Source organism: Nematolebias whitei, chromosome 1, assembly GCF_014905685.2.
Source record: "Nematolebias whitei isolate Nwh7 chromosome 1, NemWhi1, whole genome shotgun sequence".
In the NCBI taxonomy this organism is placed as follows: Eukaryota; Metazoa; Chordata; class Actinopteri; order Cyprinodontiformes; family Rivulidae; genus Nematolebias; species Nematolebias whitei.
This window is the reverse complement of record NC_056498.1, coordinates 65,935,237-65,953,013: the sequence shown is the minus strand read 5'-3', so window position 1 is coordinate 65,953,013 and position 17,777 is coordinate 65,935,237. Positions and strand designations below refer to the sequence as shown.

The window sequence follows — 17,777 nt, the reverse complement described above, 5'->3', positions numbered from 1 at the left end:
ATATATATATATATATATATATATATATATATATATATATATATATATATATATATATATATATATATATATGTATATATATTTACCAGTCGTTATGTATGTATGTATATATGTACTGTATATGAAAAAGCTATCACGTGTTTGTTTTATTTTGGAAGAACTGAAAGAGACAGACAGAGCTGAGGTTGACCTCCATGCTCTGAATCGAGCCTGATGTTCCAACAAACAGGTCATCTATTCGGGGGCACATCCTTCAAGAGTTAAAGTGGATTCTGAAAAAAAAAAATCCATTGTGGTGTCATGATTTTATTGTGCTTCTTATGCTTGTTTTGTGCTTTGTATAATTTAACGTTGATTTTTATTGCACAGCGCTTTGTGATTTTATGGCTGTGAAAATTGCTCTATAAATAAACTTTACTTACTTAGTTAATGAGAGTTAGTAGGAGAGATCATATCTCTCCAGTTTTAGCTTCTCTCCATTGGCTCCCTGTCAAATTCAGAATTGAATTCAAAATCTTACTTCGAACCTAGAAAGCCCTGAACAACCTAGCTCCATCTTATATTACAGGTCTTATTGTACCATATTTTCCTAACTGAGCACTTTGCACTATGCAGATTTACTTGCAGTTCCTAGAGTTTCCAAAAGTAGAATGGGCAGCAGAGCTTTCAGTTTCTGTCTGTGAGGCCTTGTCTACTTTAAGATTAGGCTTAAGTCTTTCCTTTTTAGGGTCAGCTTGTGTTTGACAAGCTATCCCTGCTGCTATAAACTTAAACTACTGGAGGACAAACTGACCACATGTCCTCACTCTGCTGCTGTCTTTACTTGTTCTACCAGTTTGTACTTGTAATTATTTCTATCATTAGCTTGTGTTGTGTGTGTGTCTTTCTTCCAATAGGGGGTACACCTGGACCTGTCATTCTATGTTTGTTCGTCCTTCCTGTCCTCTCAAACCCAGCCAGTCAAAGCAGATGGCCACTCATCCAGCCTGTTTCTGCTGAAGGTTTCTTCCTGTTTAAAGGGAGTTTTTCCTTTCCACTGTTGTCATTGTGCTTGCTTAGGATGGGAGACTGTGACGAAGTGAAGAGTCAACGTAATCTGCTGGCTTCCTTAGATAGATGATGTTTACTATACTGACTGTATATGAATGTTCCTGTTCAGTGCCCTGAGACAACTTCTGTTGTGACTTGGTGCTTTATAAATAAACTGAACTGAATTGAATTGAATTGAATTGAATTGAATTGACTGGGTCAGTCAATGAGCCATATTCTGCATTTTGGACTGTTTGCAGATGATGAAAACATTACTTATACAACATATAATGAGGCGTTATAAAAACATATACATTCAATTTCTCCCGAGGAATATAGATCTTAAGATTGGCAAGAAGATTAAACAAGTTAACTTATGTTGCTAAGCCATTGTCAGAGTATGTACATTTTCAATGTTTCTGATTAGAACTGTTGAACTACACAGTTTCTACATCAAAAGTGACTGTTTGGGCGTTCAAACTCACAATCAATCAATTTATTAATTAAGAAAAATGCGTGTTTTTACAGCTGTTTTAGCTTTTAAAAATCCTAGCTCCTAACAAAAGGCCGACAGTAAGAAGCTAAACGGCTAAGAACAGTATCAGCTCCATAACAGGAGGTTATTTTTAACATATGATGATAACGCCGCTACCATGCTTTACTGATAAAAGAAGCTTTCTTTCTTCCATCATTTGCCTTTTGAGCTCTTGTTCTGTGTTCTCTTTAAGGGTTAGGTCTGAAGTTCTCTGTTTTCTCCACAGATCTCTGCAGGAATCGGTCAGGACATGTATTTTAGTGTAGTCCTATTGTTCCCTAACAGGGGTTGCTAAAATGATTTAGCGTCGACAGGGCTCTGGAAAGTGCGCAAAAGTCCCAGGGAATGCACGTAAACGCAGCGTGAGGGAGCTGACTCCACACGCGCGCGCAGGCACACGCACACCCTCCCTCCCAGCAGAAGGAGCATCCTCGCAGGCTGATCAGGTGGTAGTTTCAGTGCAGCCTCAGCATCCGCCGCTTCCCAGCAGAGGAACACGAGCGCGCTTGTCTGCGGGGATTTTCTTTTTCTGCCATGCTGGAAATGTCTCATGTCGTGTGTGTCCTCGTGCCGCTGCTGATGCTCACGCGGTCCGCCTGCCAGGCGGACGGGAAGAGCGTCGAAGAGGCGGAAAAGACGGGGAATTTCATGGAGGACGAGCAGTGGCTGTCCACCATTTCACAGTACAGCCGCAAGATCAAGCACTGGAACCGCTTCAGAGACGTGAGTGTCGCTGACCGCGCGCGCGCACACGCACACTGCCATCTTTAAACACATGAAAACTTAATGGTGTGTTGGAACATACCCCCACAGGCCAAGTGTTAAAGAGAACCCATGAAACATCTAAAAAAAATTGATTTAATTTAGGTTGGTGTTCACTCATTTTCTCCTATTCACTTGTTTGTTTTTGTTTTTTTAATCTAAAAATCTATTCTAATCTAATTTCTTTAATTATAGGAATCAGTTAAAGAGGAGCATTGTTTGAGCATCTTGTCTTCTTACATTTAGTGTTGTTTTTTTAAATTATATGTATTATAAGCAACACCTACAGATGCTCTTAATTCCCAGATGTTTCCTCAAATGTGTCTCAAGGATTTCACAAAGAAGAGAATTAAACAATTAGGACGGAGAGCATTGATTGATCGATGTGCACGTGCACCTATTGAACAGACTGAACTGGGTTGTTGGGATTGATTAAAGCCTGCAGTGTGTGCCTGCTGAGAAACTGCTGTGTGTGTGTGTGTGTGTGTGGATGGCGTTCCACCTACAGCTCGGTGAAAAGATTACTAATGATCAGGATTTGGACAGTATATTGCAGTTGGATTAGGTTCCATATGACCGATGTTAATTGGGTTTGAATTGATCCTGTGAGGCTGCACCTGATTCTGTTGTGTGTCATTTAGCAAACGCAACAAAACTGACTTCAACTCAGCCACTTTTACTAATACAAAGATAAGATTTGGACTGGTGGTAGCTGAGAGTCAATCCCAGCGCATGCACTGAGGGCTAAATGATCAAGAGATCTGTTTTGAAAACTTTTCCATTATCTATTGGAGTCAGCTGTGCCTGTATGTTAGCAAAACATCACATAATGAAACTTCTAGTGTCTACAACTCATTACCCTTTGGAGTCGACCCAATTAAAGATGGCTGCTACAGCTAACTGACTTTGGGATACAAAAATGGCTGCATCAGTTTTACAGGTATTCAGCTGAAAGGTGTGGTAGTGGCTGAGCATTATCCCTAACATATACACTGAGTGCTACACTTAGCACTATATTTTTGCTTAAAACTTTTGCATTAACAGTTGATGTCAGCCCTGTCTGTCTGTTAGCAAAATATCTCACAAACCACTGGATGAATTTCAGTGGAACGTTCAGAAGATAATCACCGGATAACAAATGTTCTTGCTCAATAATCCATGTATTAATCCAACAATGTTCATTCAGGTCATCTGGACAGTTATCTTTTTTAATTATTTTTTTTAATCATTGAATGGACTAAAACTTCTTAACATTTGATGTCAACCCAGTTCAAGGTGGCTGCCACAGCTAATCAACATTATAATGCACAGAAATGGTTATAACTCGGTTTGTTTTACAGTTGTTGGGCTAACATTTGATGTGGTCATAGCTGAGAGTCATTCACAACATATAATCCACATATTCCACATTTATGCTGAAGTGTGGGGTGCTCGCTCCTCTAACCTGGAACACGTTGCACAACGATCTGAAGCTCTCGACCTTGACCTCTCTACAGGATTTTAAACAACAGCTAAGTTCGTGGCAACAACCAGTGCAGACATGTTCCTGTTTTTATCATTTTACATCGCTTTATAATATAGCGGATGTTTCTGTTTCGTTTTTATATAAATTTTTCTATTGACTTTTCATTTCAAATGCTTTTTATATGATTGTCTATTGTTTGTGTTCTTTGTTTAAAACAGGTCTCTCCTGTAAGTGAGTCCTCGAGGCTCAATGAGACTAACCTGTATAAATAAAAGTTGAATGAATGAAAAACGATCTCAGTTTAAAACTCTGGCGTCGGGCGAGATGCATTCCAGAAAGCACAGGCTGGGACATTATTTAAGGGCGTAATGAAGTTGCAGGCATGGGCAGATTAAGTCAGAATTAGTGTGGGATTATAACTCAGCTGCAGCTACGTTTGCACAGCTCTGATCCAAAATGTTCATGTTGCCGGCAGTGACTCTTTGAATTCGATACATCGCGGTTGGCACGTGGGAGAAGAAACCCCTCCGATCATGAGTCACTCCTGACGCTATCGTAACTGTAATATGTCGCACTCCCTAACTGTTTTCCTCTCAGTCTAAATTTTCCACCTGCTCTGCTTCGCTGTGTTTCTCAGTTTCACATCAGTGCCTCCTCTACAACCCAAACAAGCCCACAGTTATTACTTGATCATCGCCCCTGAGGGTGATTGTCTTTGGGAGCATGCATGTGTCTAATAAAGTGTTTACATGCAATATCTGCCAGGGCTGTTCCTGCATGTGTCTGCAAGTGCATCAAAGAAGGATGCTTTTTATTTTTTTTATTTTTTTTAACTGGTCGTCGTGAAGATAGGACAAACGTGAGAGAAAAGAGAACCACTAAACCTCCCGAGGGAATCGTCAATAGAGACCGCTTTGATTTCAGCTTGCTGCCGTAGCAACAGCAGCCTCTGCGTTGAGATGGAGCGCAGATCGCTGGGAGTTTGATGACTCTATTCTCTCTAACCAACGCTGCTTCAGGGCAAAAAGTGTAGTAAGGTTTCTCCACGCTGTTAAAACTTCCACAGATGAAACAACACTTGTATTTTTCTCATTATTTTTAATGAGACGTCGCGAACATTAAATGCAATGAACGTTTAATTGGCTGCGCTTCATGTTTGCCTTTGAGCTATAGAAAAATGTTTTTTTAAAAAGTGGAAAATTTACAGTTCAGCCTTGGGAATTGGTTGATGTGTAAATTGCTGCCAATGACACACTTATAAGTATTCAAAGTGTATAAATTGATGTTGATGTGCACCTTCCTCTGAGAGATTAATGGTGTGCAAGGCAATAATCAAAGGCACGCAACATGAAAGACAAGCTCTTGCTGTCTCCCTTTTATTGCACAAATGCACGGAGATAAACACAAATGCTCCCATGCAGAACGACGCAGCACCAATAGGCTGCACAGAGTACACTGTAAATATTTCATGTTTATTCTTCCATAGAATGGAAAAGCAGAATCAGGAGGATTCACTTCCAGGACAACAAGAACAATAAAAAAAAACAGAAAAGCTCCCACATTTCAATTCAATTTATTTCACAGGAAGACAAGGCGATTAAATTTAGCTGCAACAGTCAACAAATAATAGCCTGAGATACCTTCAATCCTTTAATCTGACAGGTGCACTCAACATTTTATTCCACTAATGCAACAAATCCCTGGAAAGAAACATAAACTGGACAACAGCTCAGAGGAAGTCATAGAGTGAATGCAGATTATTACTGATAGTTTGTGCCGGCACTGTTTGTAGTTTTGCAGATGAATCAGTAAGCTTAAAAAATACATTTTATAAAAGCGTGTGATCTTTTCTTGAACCTAATTATTTCAGTTTTGTTACTCCACCATAACAAAGTGGTTTAGATATCTCTGTTTGTACATACGGGTGCAAATACACCAAAATGTTGCTAAAAAATAGTTTTACAAAATGTTGTAAGATTGTTTTTTTCACCGTTTTTTTAATACTAATGATGATAATTAACATGACTGACTTTGGATCATTATTGATATCTAAGTATCTTTTTTTGTTCATCAATAAAACCCTTTAAAGTTGAGTTCAAAATGAGAGAAGAAAGGAATGTCTAATAATCATTAATCCTTGAAGAAATGCATATCACCCACCAACTTCATGACAAAATCTTGAACTAAGGTCTTGTAGAGAATTTACAAAGTTGTAGCTGTTTTGATCACATGTTAAAAATAACGTTATGCATAATCTCATTCGATATTATAAGATGTCACTTTCAGAGTTTGTTGTGAAGTACTCTCCTCAACCACATCAAACTTTAGGGCCATGTCTGTAAAACTGGCAGAATTAAAACTGTGCGTTTTCTAAGCTCCAGCTGTGGCAGCCTACTTGAATTATTATTATTATTTTTCTGGATTATTGAGCATGAACTTTGATGTTTTGAACCACTTTGGCTATGTCTGCCGCAGAGGAGTCGACAGGGGAAAGGGCGGGGCCCAAAAACCATCTTATCACCAGCAAACTGGTTGGTCCATTGTAGGTGTGCACTGCTTAGTGGTGAAAACAGTTTGTCTGTGACTCCTCAGACTGATGAAGCCCTTCGGATGGAGGGTGAAACGTTGGATTTATTTACCTGGATTATTGAGCACGAACCTTGATTAAACTCCAAAACTTTATCAGTTGTAGATGTACATCAATTATTTCCCTAAATTGTCAGTGAAATTTATCTAATGGTTTATAAAATATTTTGCTAACAGACAGGCAATAGTTACAGGCAAAATTTAAACAGATCTTTAACAATCTAAAAATTCTCACAATATGGTTTGGGGATGACGCTGATACTAACAGACCAAACTTTAGCTCGATATCTTTAAAAGTGACTGAGTTATAGTCATTTTTGTGCTTTTTAAACTCAGTTGGCTGTGGCAGCCATCTTGGACTGAGCTCCCTCTGAAAGTTAACCAGCTATAGAAGTACATCTAATGATAGCTTTCTCCAAGGTTTAATATATTTGTCCACTGGTTTATGAGAATAGTGAACACATGGGCAAAAACAGTATTCACTTTTTGCCTTTTGGCAGCAGGTAATAAAAATGAAAATATAATATTTAGCCATTAAAAAACATTTTTTTATAGCATCAACTTAGAGAACAAGATGAATATTTTGAAGCAGTCTGTTTCCATCATAGCAGAAATGACAGATATAGACATTTATATTTTTAAACATATAAATCCAGATGAAATGTGTACCAAAGGCAGATAAACACAAAATAAATCTTTATTTTCTAAATCCATCAATACAACCACCCCAACGATAAGCTACTCTGATGTTTTATTGTTTGTGTTTGAGATCGTTCGTGCCTACAAACGGATGCTCATTAAGACGCTCCGGCACACGCTGTCGTTACAGTTTGTGTGTGCCACGCATGCCAATGTGAAGATGCCAGAGAGGGTTCAGTGTTTATGAGGCAATTTCCTCTCGTATCCTGTGCTGTCTGCGCTCGGTAAACCCTTATCTTAAAATGCACGCCTTGACAGCCAGACAGCTCTGCAGCATCCAGTGCCAATCCTGCCTGCACCTGTTCTACATTCGCTTCATTTTTAATGAGCAGAAAAATCCCCGTGCTGTTCCCAAAAAAACAAAACATCAGGTCCTTTGTTGATGTCAGTGGATTAAATATGCAGAAGGTTAAAATTAGATAAACAGTCTGACAGATCTTGTTACAATGTGGCTTTTAGTTTGTTTAAAACCACATTTTGACACGAGGTTTACCTTAGTTTTTTTTTTTTTTTTTTTTTCTTTTTCAGAATGAAATGTTTGTCTCATTGTGACAGGCATCAGTCCATCAAAAATTGTATAACTACAGTTAATGGAATCTGAAACACTCGAGCCAAATACCCCATTAAAATCCATCTAGACAATCAGTAAATTATCAGCACTAGAGCTCAGTCTGCTTCATCCATCCCACACTTCCTGGTGTTCAAATAGCCTCAGATGCATTAATAATATGGATGATGATAACAGCTTATCAGAAACTCATTAGTCTCTCTGGTCATGCTTTGCGCTATAGCGTGAGTCATTCGTTATCATTCCCCGGTTCTTTTTGTGGCCTGAGACATCCAGAACTCTGAGGCAATGCAGATGGACTGCATCTTAATCACCTCCAACTGTTCAGGGACGGGTGGTCTGGTTGTGCAGGGCTCCGACTGACTACCAGTGCTCTGTGGGATGTCTTGGCTTGTTAGTAGGGGGGTAGCTGTTTCATCATGACCACAGTCACAGTTGCTTGTCCTTCTTTTGGCTAAATAGATCAAAAGAAGGACAAGCAAAATGTAAAATGTGCTTAAAATTGCAGACAAAAATGTCTATAAACCACTGTAGTGAATATTTATAAATGAGTATACACTGGGCTATGACTGCTGGATTGTTGTCAAGACACAATTTTCCACATTTCCCTTGGAATCACACTGAACGACTCACTGAGTAAAACGATGCAGCTTTAACCCTTTAGAATTCCAGAAACTAAGCTGAGAACGTTTGAAACTCAAGTGACAATCTTGCGACCATTTTTGGCGCTCAAATCTTTCTAAATCCCTGCAACATGAGAACGAGGCCCTGCAACTCATGTCAGGAAATGAAGAACCCTTGCAAACTGAGATATTATGAAAAAAATAATAATAATCTCACATGACCGTTCACAATTTGTCACCAACAATTGCAGCCTAGTGAGAAGCTATCCTAAAGTAGTTTAAATGAGTTGGGTTGGGATGCAGGTGAAAGTTGTCATACTGAACCTACAGTCAGAGTCAGATTTGCATGTGGTACATGTGGTGGAACTAAATTGTGTACACAGGGTGCCAATTATATCCAATAAAAGTATTAAAATGTAAAAGAAAAACAGCAATAAGATCTAAGATATGAACTAAGAAAAACATTTAAGCACTAGTAGCATAGTGCTCGAGGCTCAATGGGATTTACCTGTATAAATAAAGGTTGATTGATTGATTGATTGATAAAGAAAAAATACTAGAAGCATTTAAAAAAGACAATACGTTGAACAGCAGCACGAACATGAGTCTGTGTGAGCAGATGAGAACGAATGAACACAGCAACATGAAACAAATCAGCAGCATGATATGATTTTTTTAGATATTCATGAGCTTCAGGGTAGATGCTGTTCCTCAGTTTAGTGCTTCTACACTTAAAGCTCCTTAACCTCCTTCCTGATGGGAGCGGGGCAAAAAGTGTGTGTGCTGGGTGAGTGGGGTCCTTCATGATGCAAGTGGCCCTCACAATCTTGTCCAGCAAGAGTTTTAGATATTCAGTGTAAATGTTGTTAAGCTGGAGTCAGACTGAATCAGAGCTGCTGAGCAGGTTCTGGAGCGTTATATTTGCAAATACATATGATTTTGATTGGCGATGGGAGTACTTAGTGGTTGAAATTAACAGCATATATTTAGTTGTTTAGGCCGCCGGTTGAAGTCTTGCTGTGGTTGTATTAACTGTAATCAAACACAATGAAACAAAGGTTACACATACAAATATATATACAGATCTTGTTTTCTTTTTATCTCTTTTAAAAGAAGGTGGTTGCTGTAAGAAAAATAAGAACTAACCCCAGACAAAAGCTTTGATTTGCCATTTGATCAGACCATATAGCTGTAAGCATGGTGGGCGTGTGAACATAAGCCATTCTGTTAGGAAACGTTCAGGCTGCAACCCTTCTTTCATCAGAAACAAACATGAAAACACAAGTGGTGTAGCAGAGTGGTGCCCCAAATAAAGACTAGACCCTTGAAGTTCAGAAACTGCAGGTGGTGAAACTGAAAACCAAAGAAACACGACAACCAGGATGAAAAGAAGATTGTTACAAAGACAAAGGCTGCACAGACAGACAGATTCATAGACAGACTGAATTACTTTAAACTGGTCTTAGAAAGTGATTTATTCAAAAAGGATGGGGGAAATCTATCCTGAACAAGGACTGTGATGAGGAAATTATTGGGGAGAGAAACAGGAAGGAATAAAGCAAAAAGCAATGCATTCTGCACATGTTAGGGCACAGATATTGTTGACAAAACCTTTGTTAATTTTGTAGATAGTTGTGCTATTTATGCATTATGTGTTAATGATTTGTACATATAGACTAAACATGTTAGGCATACACTGGACAGTTTGCTTTTAGGGAGTCAGTGAGCCATGTTGCAGTTGCTCTGTTTGTGATCTAGACTCATCAGCCTCAAATCATTGGCTGATCCTCACCCTTCTTGAATCTCCCACACAGGCAGCTCCATTGATTTCCCACTGTTGTACAAGTGTATTTTCTTTAGTTGGGTTTGGTGTCTCCAGTGGGGTGTGAAGAATCTTAATGTTTGCACCAGATTCTCCTGTGAGTTGTGGACTGTTTTTTTTTAATTCTCTACAGAGCCCTTAAAGGCACAAGGGTCACTGTTGTTTATAGACTCTGAGCACAGGCCTGGTATGAGCGCACAGACATTTTGTGGAACAAGTGTAATTTTTTATTTTTTTTTACTAAATCAGTTCATATTTTTGTGGCCAACCAATGGAGAGAAGACAAGTTCGCTTTGGAAAAGAAACCAATAGATTTCTGTTTATTTTATACTTTTGAATATGTAACTAGTAAATAATAAGTTAGTTTTAATAACCTAACTACACTGATTTTGAAAACTTGGGTAAATCTTATACAGAGAAATGTGGAAACTTCAGAAAGACCTGCACAATGCACACACACACACACACAAATACATCCCTTGGGCAATCTGTGGTTATTCCTGGTAAATTAATATTGGACAGTCATTAAATTCTTAATCCTAACTTATCACTTGGCTGTTAATTAAGGTTTCTCTAAAATGGTTTCAATCATATTTATCTGATAGATTCCAGTTTGTTAATGTAAATAATGAATCTTCTTCTTACACCAAAGTTAGTCACCAAGTTCCTCAGGGTTCAGTGCTTGGACCAATACTCTTTACTTCATATATGCTTCCATTACGTAAAGTTATTAAACAACATGGGATAAATTTTCATTGTTATGCTGATGATTCACAATTATATTTGTCTATGAAACCCATCCATCCATCCATCCATCCATCCATCCATCCATTTTCTTCCGCTTATCCGGGGTCGGGTCGCGGGGGTAGCAGCCTAAGTAGGGAGGCCCAGACTTCCCTCTCCCCAGCCACTTGGGCCAGCTCTTCCGGGGGAATCCCGAGGCGGTCCCAGGCCAGCCGAGAAACATAGTCCCTCCAGCGTGTCCTGGGTCTTCCTCTGGGCCTCCTTCCGGTGGGACGTGTCCGGAACACCTCACCAGGGAGGCATCCAGAAGGCATCCTAAACAGATGCCCAAGCCACCTCAACTGGCTCCTCTCGACGTGGAGAAGCAGCGGCTCTACTCCGAGTCCCTCCCGGATGATCGAGCTTCTCACCCTGTCTCTAAGGGAGAGCCCAGACACCCTGCGGAGAAAACTCATTTCGGCCGCTTGTATCCGAGATCTCATTCTTTCGGTCACAACCCAAAGCTCGTGACCATAGATGAGGGTGGGAACGTAGATCAATCGGTAAATTGAGAGCTACGCCTTTTGACTCAGCTCTCTCTTCACCACGACAGACCGGTACAGCGCCCGCTTCACTGCAGACGCTGCACCTATCCGCCTATCGATCTCACGCTCCAGTTTTCCCTCATTTGTGAACAAGACCCCAAGATACTTGAACTCCTCCACTTGGGGTAGGACCTCCTCCCTGACCCGGAGAGGGCACTCTACCCTTTTCCGGCTCAAGACCATGGCCTCAGATTTGGAGGAACTGATCTTCATCCCGGCCGCATCGCATTCGGCTGCGAACCGCTCCAGCGAAAGCTGTAGATCACGATCTGATGAAGCCAATAAGACCACATCATCTGCAAAAAGCAGAGATGCAATCCTAAGGCCACCAAAACAGATCCCCTCAACACCTTTTCTATGAAACCCAATTAATCAAATTGGTTACTTATACTACAAGCATGTCTTAAAGCCAAAAACATGGATGATCCTTAATTTTGTGCTTTAAACTCAAACAAGACAGAGGTTTTGGTTTTTGGACCTGAGCACCTTAGAAATAAAATTTTCAGTCTTTCGCTCTCCTTGAATGACAGTAATCTGGCCTCCAGTTCTAGTGTTTAAAATCTTGCTGTTATTTTTGATCAGGACATGTCTTTTAACCCACACATTAAAAATATTACAAGAGTCGCTTTTCTCTCACCTGTGTAATATCGCTAAAATTTGAAACATCTTATCTAAAAATGATGCAGAAAAACTGGTTCATGCTTTTATAACATCTAAGCTGGACTATTGCAATGGTTTATTATCTGGGTGTCCAAATACTTCTTTAAAAAGTCTTCGGTTAATCCAAAATGCTGTTGCCAGAGTCTTAACTGGAGTTAGTAGGAGAGATCATATCTCTCCAGTTTTAGCTTCTCTCCATTGGCTCCATGTCAAATCCAGAATTGAATTCAAAATCTCAAAATCGACAAAAACTTCAACAACCTAGCTCCATCTTATACTATAGATCTTCTTGTTCCATATTTTCCTAACAGAACACTTTGCTCTTAAATTGCAGGCTTACTTGTGATTCCTAGAGTTTCCAAAAGCAGTTTCCAAAATCTTTCAGTTATCAGGCTCCTCTCTTGTGGAACCAACTTCCAGTTTCTGTCTGTGAGGTTGACACGTTGTCCAATTTTAAGACTGGGCTTAAGACTTTCCTTTTTGATAAGTCCTATAGTTGGGGTTGGCTTGTTATGCTGCTATAGGCTTAGACTACTGGAGGACAAATTGACCTCGTTTTTTTAAATGAACAGATACAAATGCAAACATATGACTAGTTTACATTTGATACTATTCTATCTTATCTTATTTCTGTCTTAACATGTGATTCTTGACCTGCCATTGTGTATCTGTTCCTCCTTCCTGTTGCTCTCAAACCCAGCTGGTCGACATTGATGGTCACTTGTCCTGAGCCTGGTTCTGCTAAAGGTTTCTTCCTCATGAGGGAGTTTTTCCTTTCAACCGTTGCCTTTTTGCTTGCTCAGAATGAGAGTTTGCGACAAAGTTAGACTCAAAGCAGTCTCTGCTCCTCAGAAAAATAATGTTATTAACTTACATTTTATATGGTTCTAATCAGTGCCCTGAGATGACTGGCACTATATAAATAAACTGAATTGAATTGCATTAATCTAAAATAATTTTAGTCAATAAAACTAATAAATTTAACAAACAGATTTAGACCTTAAGGTACCACAGTTAGGTTAGGTTTAGGACAAAGCTGTTCACCAGATTGGGATGAAATATATCTTTAGACTACAAAAACAAATACAGTAGCAATTTTTATTTCCTCCTGCAGTCTTTTCCCTTATGTTTACAAAAAGACAATCCGATGGCGACGAAGTCAGCAGTATTTTTCAAAGCTTAGAGAATTTTGTTGATGCTTCACACAAGAAATGGTAACAGCTTAGCTTATGTGGTCACAACTGATAACAAGGGATTCAGGTTTTTATTTAAAATATTGGCTATCAAGGCAGCAAGTGATATGATTCCTGCAAAGAATGCTACTTTAGTTTCTATGAAAACAGGTCTTCCTTCTTATTTTTCTAATTTTAACCACGCATCAGGTTCCCAAAACACCTTAACCTTTGCCTCACTTTTTGTTTATCCAGTAAATAAATGCTCTCTAGAATAAGCCTCTCCTCCATCCTCTCTGCATTTGATGCTGCTGCGCTGCAGTCGTGGAGCGTCAGCTCAGAGCCCCGTTGTGTGCATGCAGACAGAAGACAGCCTGCGTCTTGTGCCCTGCAGCTCAGTGTGCGCTGAAGAGAAGGGAATAAACAGAATATTGTTAAAGAGTGTTTGTTTCATTTCATGCATGTTGCATGTAACACCAAAGCTGTGAACGGCAAGTGAGTGCTTTTCTGGAGCAGGAAGGATTGATCCAATTCTGTATGCAGCATTAGATATTTAACTACAGACAACCTCAGGGTGGTGTGATGTTTGAATCAAGATGCATGGTTTCAGAACAGCATAGATCTTACTTTTGAATATGCGGTATGCATTTGGACCAAAATAAAATGTTAGTGCTCAAATATTATTTGAATTAGTCCACATTTTTCCTTTGTTCTTCCATTAGGCTGCTGTTTTGATATCTACGTGAAACTGTTCCTTGGCCCCACTGTGCCCTCATTCCTCCATAATCCATCTTTGAAGAGGTTCGTCTTTGAAGAGGCTCATGTTTTTGCGTCTCTGTTGTCAGCGATGACTGAACAGAAGATGAAATGGGATGTTTTAGTGGTAAATCCAGCGTACGTGCAGCCCATTTAATGATGGAGCCTGGAAATTTTAATACATAGAGCGATCCTCAACTCTGAAGATCCTTCAGGACAACGTGTCTGACCGCACAAACCCCAAATAACCTCTATGTGTTTTATGTTGTATAAGAAAATGGATTTTTGTGGGTTAAAACCTAAAATACATGCCTAAATGTACTTATAGCTAAGTATGGAATCAAACATAAAAAGGAATAGAAGTGGATTCAGCTTATTATGTTATTCATTTGTAAGATTCAAGAAAAAGAGCCACTTTGTCACGAGAGTGTGTTGGAAGTTACTGGTGGAGCATGTTTGGCTTATTTTTTTCTTTCTTTTAGCTGTTGTTTGGTTGGATTCAGGAAGTAGAGGCAACTGTGAGGAAAAGATTATTGTCGTTCTAACACAAAGCTCTTCATATTGTTTACAAAATGTGTCACATCTGTTTCTGTGTTTCATAGGTGACCAGTCCATCAGGGATTCTATTTCATATAGGCTTCGCCCTTTAAGGCTGTCGCTGATGGGTTTATCCCGTTATGCAGAGCATAAGCACTGAAAAAATTAGTCCACGCCCACCTGCTGTGTGGGCCCCACCCGGTCCGTATAAATTACGTTAAGAGCGGGAAATCGGCTCCCATTTTTTCTTCAGCGAGCTAATATAGCACTGTCAGAAGAACAAAGAGGATAAATTGTGTAAATGACCAACCTTTGTGAAGGATGCTTGGCCCGGCAGTCGACCTCCGGTCGTCCGGTGAGTTCTCCTCCCCGAGGAGAAGATGACGAGCAGTCTTATTCCAAGGTAAGCGTCGGGGAACATTTCCCAGTGACAGGTCACTACACGCTGGACAACGCCATCTTGTATTTTTTCCTCTTATCGCCGACCCTCGGGGCGAACCGGATGGTTCCTCCGGGGCAAGGCGGGCTCAGCTGCAGCCCCCGCTGCTCATTCCCTCCTGGGGAGCGTAGTGTAGGTGGAGGGGGGCTGAGTGAATGCTCACCCCATCCCACCTCGTTTCGCATCGGCGATCTCACCGCTCCCGGCCGACAGCGCCCTCAGGGGTTGCCCGGCGGAACCCAGGAGGAGGCTGACATGAAGGGACCCCTTTTTTCTACGTCCCTCGCCTTTTCCCGCCAGTTCGGATGATCGGCGGAAAGGTTGTTTTTCACTGGGCTCCACTGTGGCTCACCGTCTTGATCCATACGGCCTCACGTTCCAACAGGACGTTCGACGGGCGAGGCCGCAGACGGTTCTTTCCTGGTAGATTAGAGGAGTCGGTCCCCAGTCCGCTCCCATCACCAGAGTTGAGGGATTCACCGAGCGGGGCTATTCCTCGGTACCCCCCCCTGGAGCCAAGCCTCGCGGAAGCTTCCGGAGCGAAGCTGCCCAGGTCGGAGCAGCGTCCCGTCCCTCCGGAGGAACCAGACGGCGACCACGCTCTCCAATCGAGCCCACCGACGTGTTTTCAGGCAGCCGCAGTTAGCAACAACGTGCGCTGCTAGCATATAGCATGTCCAAGGGACTGAAGGCCGCAGACCTGCCTTGGAGACGAAGAACTCCCTCTGTAAGGCAGCTGACGCCAGCTCAACATGTGTGCCTCTCCCACGGTTTGCCTGTCGAGGACTGCAGCGCGGATGACGATGATCCAACGATCCACCTGGCTTCGTTACTCCCCTCGCTGCCGGAGAAACTGCACAAGTCCTGATGAAGCCATCGCGGACGCGCTGTTCAGAGCAGCTTCAAACCATGCTGGCGAAGTGAAACAGTCGGAGGAGGTGCCAGAAGCTGTGCGCCACCTCATCAAGCCGCGCGGCTCATCCCGACCCGCTGGAGGGACCGTTGCGGGCAAGCTTCGACTTTTCCACGGCCGCGGCTCTCGCTGAGTTCCACCACCAGCCCCGCCCGTCAGAATCCAGCCCTCTTCACTCCGGCAGCCTGCAGCTCAGCGTTTCCCCAGAGTTCGCCTGCAAGACAGCGCTCTGGGCAAACAATCGCAGCGCTCATGAGAGAGAACTTTCTCAAAATGACGGTCTCCGGAGGGTGTGTGTAAAAGTGACACGAAAGTTGAAATAAATCATCATTAATGATCAAAGTGTCTGTTTTTTAGCCAGTCTGTAAGCTCGGATGAGCTCACAGCGGCCGCACACATAAGAGCCGGTGTCCTTAATAAGGGTTTTTAAACTCACCGCCGCTCCAAGACATTACTAGTCGCTTACAGGGCACGATGGTAAGTGAAAATAACTCGTTATAATCCCGGGCTGCACGTTTTTCACCCAAGCGATGTCAACTCGCACTTGTGGGATGAAACAGCCCCACACACGAGCCGGTGTCCTTAAATAAAGGTTTTTAAACTCACCGTCGCTCTAAGACATGACGAGTCGATCACAGAACAGCCTCCACACATGAGCCGGCGTCCTTAATTAAAGGTTTTTAAACTCACCGTCGCTCTAGACATGACGAGTCGATCACGGCACAACGGTAAGCGAAAATAACTCGTTACCAACTAGAACTGCACGATCCTCACTCAAGCGGTGTCAACTCGCACTCGTGGGATGGAACAGCCTCCACATGAGCCGGTGTCCTTAAATAGGGTTTTAACTCACCGCCGCTCTAGACATGATGAGTCGATCACTAAAATGAACAGCCTCCATCCAACGGCGCTGCGTTGATGCTGGCGCACACACAGCTGCCGGCGCTAACCAGCTCACATCGGTATAAATGTGGTCTGCAGGCTGGTTCGGGTGGAGGCCCTTCTCTCTCACAAGAAATGACACCCGTCTCAACGAATCAAACGCGGGCAGCCGTCACCCACCGCGTCTCAGTTTTCGGCCGCTCACCGCAGCTTAAACGTGAAGCAGCTGAAGAACCCGGTAATGAGTCCCGCCTCCCTCCAGCGCGCGCCCCTCCAGCGTGAGCGGCGCGCGTCCCTCCAGAGAACAATGTGTGCTCCCGCGGGGCTAGCAGCCTTCACTCCAACAGCACGGCGTAAATGAAGTCACGCCCTCCGCCTTTTCAACGTTCGCACAGCGACGTCAAACGCGCAGCCCCACCGCGTCATCAGCTGTCACACGCTTCGCCTTCAGCTCAAGTCTCGCCCGGGGTCACACAGAAAACATTCCCGCAACGCATGACGGCGGTTGAGGGACGGACTGCTGACAGCCGTACAAAACATGACACATCACTTAACGCACGTTCACCCTACGAACGTTACGTAGAGTGGCTAAAACATGCTCGCCGTTTTTCAGATGGATGGACAAGGTTTTATGCAAATGGTACAAGTTACAGTTTGCAACCCGAACCCCTCCATTCAGAGGAGTTATTAAAAAACGGTCCCGTCATCATCAGACTGATTCTCATCCCTAAATGCAGAAATCCAAGTGTTTTCTGATGAAAGTAATCTACAGAGTCCCCCAACGGAGAGGAAACACAAGGTTTTTACTCACGGATCGGAGGGGTGAGACCGTTTTTGGATCTGTTGTTAACATCCAGAGAACGCATACCGATCATCCTAACACAGAGACGAGAGTTTTTGTTTTACCTGGATGATCTGCTGCTCCTGTCACTTCAGACAGGAGGCGCTGATGCAGGATCAGGTGTTGACATCACACCTGTTAAATCTGGGCTTCGCCATAA

General features: G+C 42.2%; 1 protein-coding gene across 1 annotated transcript in view; it reads left to right on the top strand.

Moving 5' to 3' along the window:
• Positions 1-2,025: 2,025 nt before the first annotated feature.
• Positions 2,026-17,777, top strand: part of spock2 (SPARC (osteonectin), cwcv and kazal like domains proteoglycan 2) — a 56,277-nt gene continuing 40,525 nt past the window's right edge. The window contains exon 1 of the mRNA XM_037686713.1: positions 2,026-2,287. Within this exon, the coding sequence (XP_037542641.1) occupies positions 2,099-2,287 (189 nt within the window). The 5' untranslated portion in view covers positions 2,026-2,098. The remainder of the gene's footprint in view (positions 2,288-17,777) is intronic.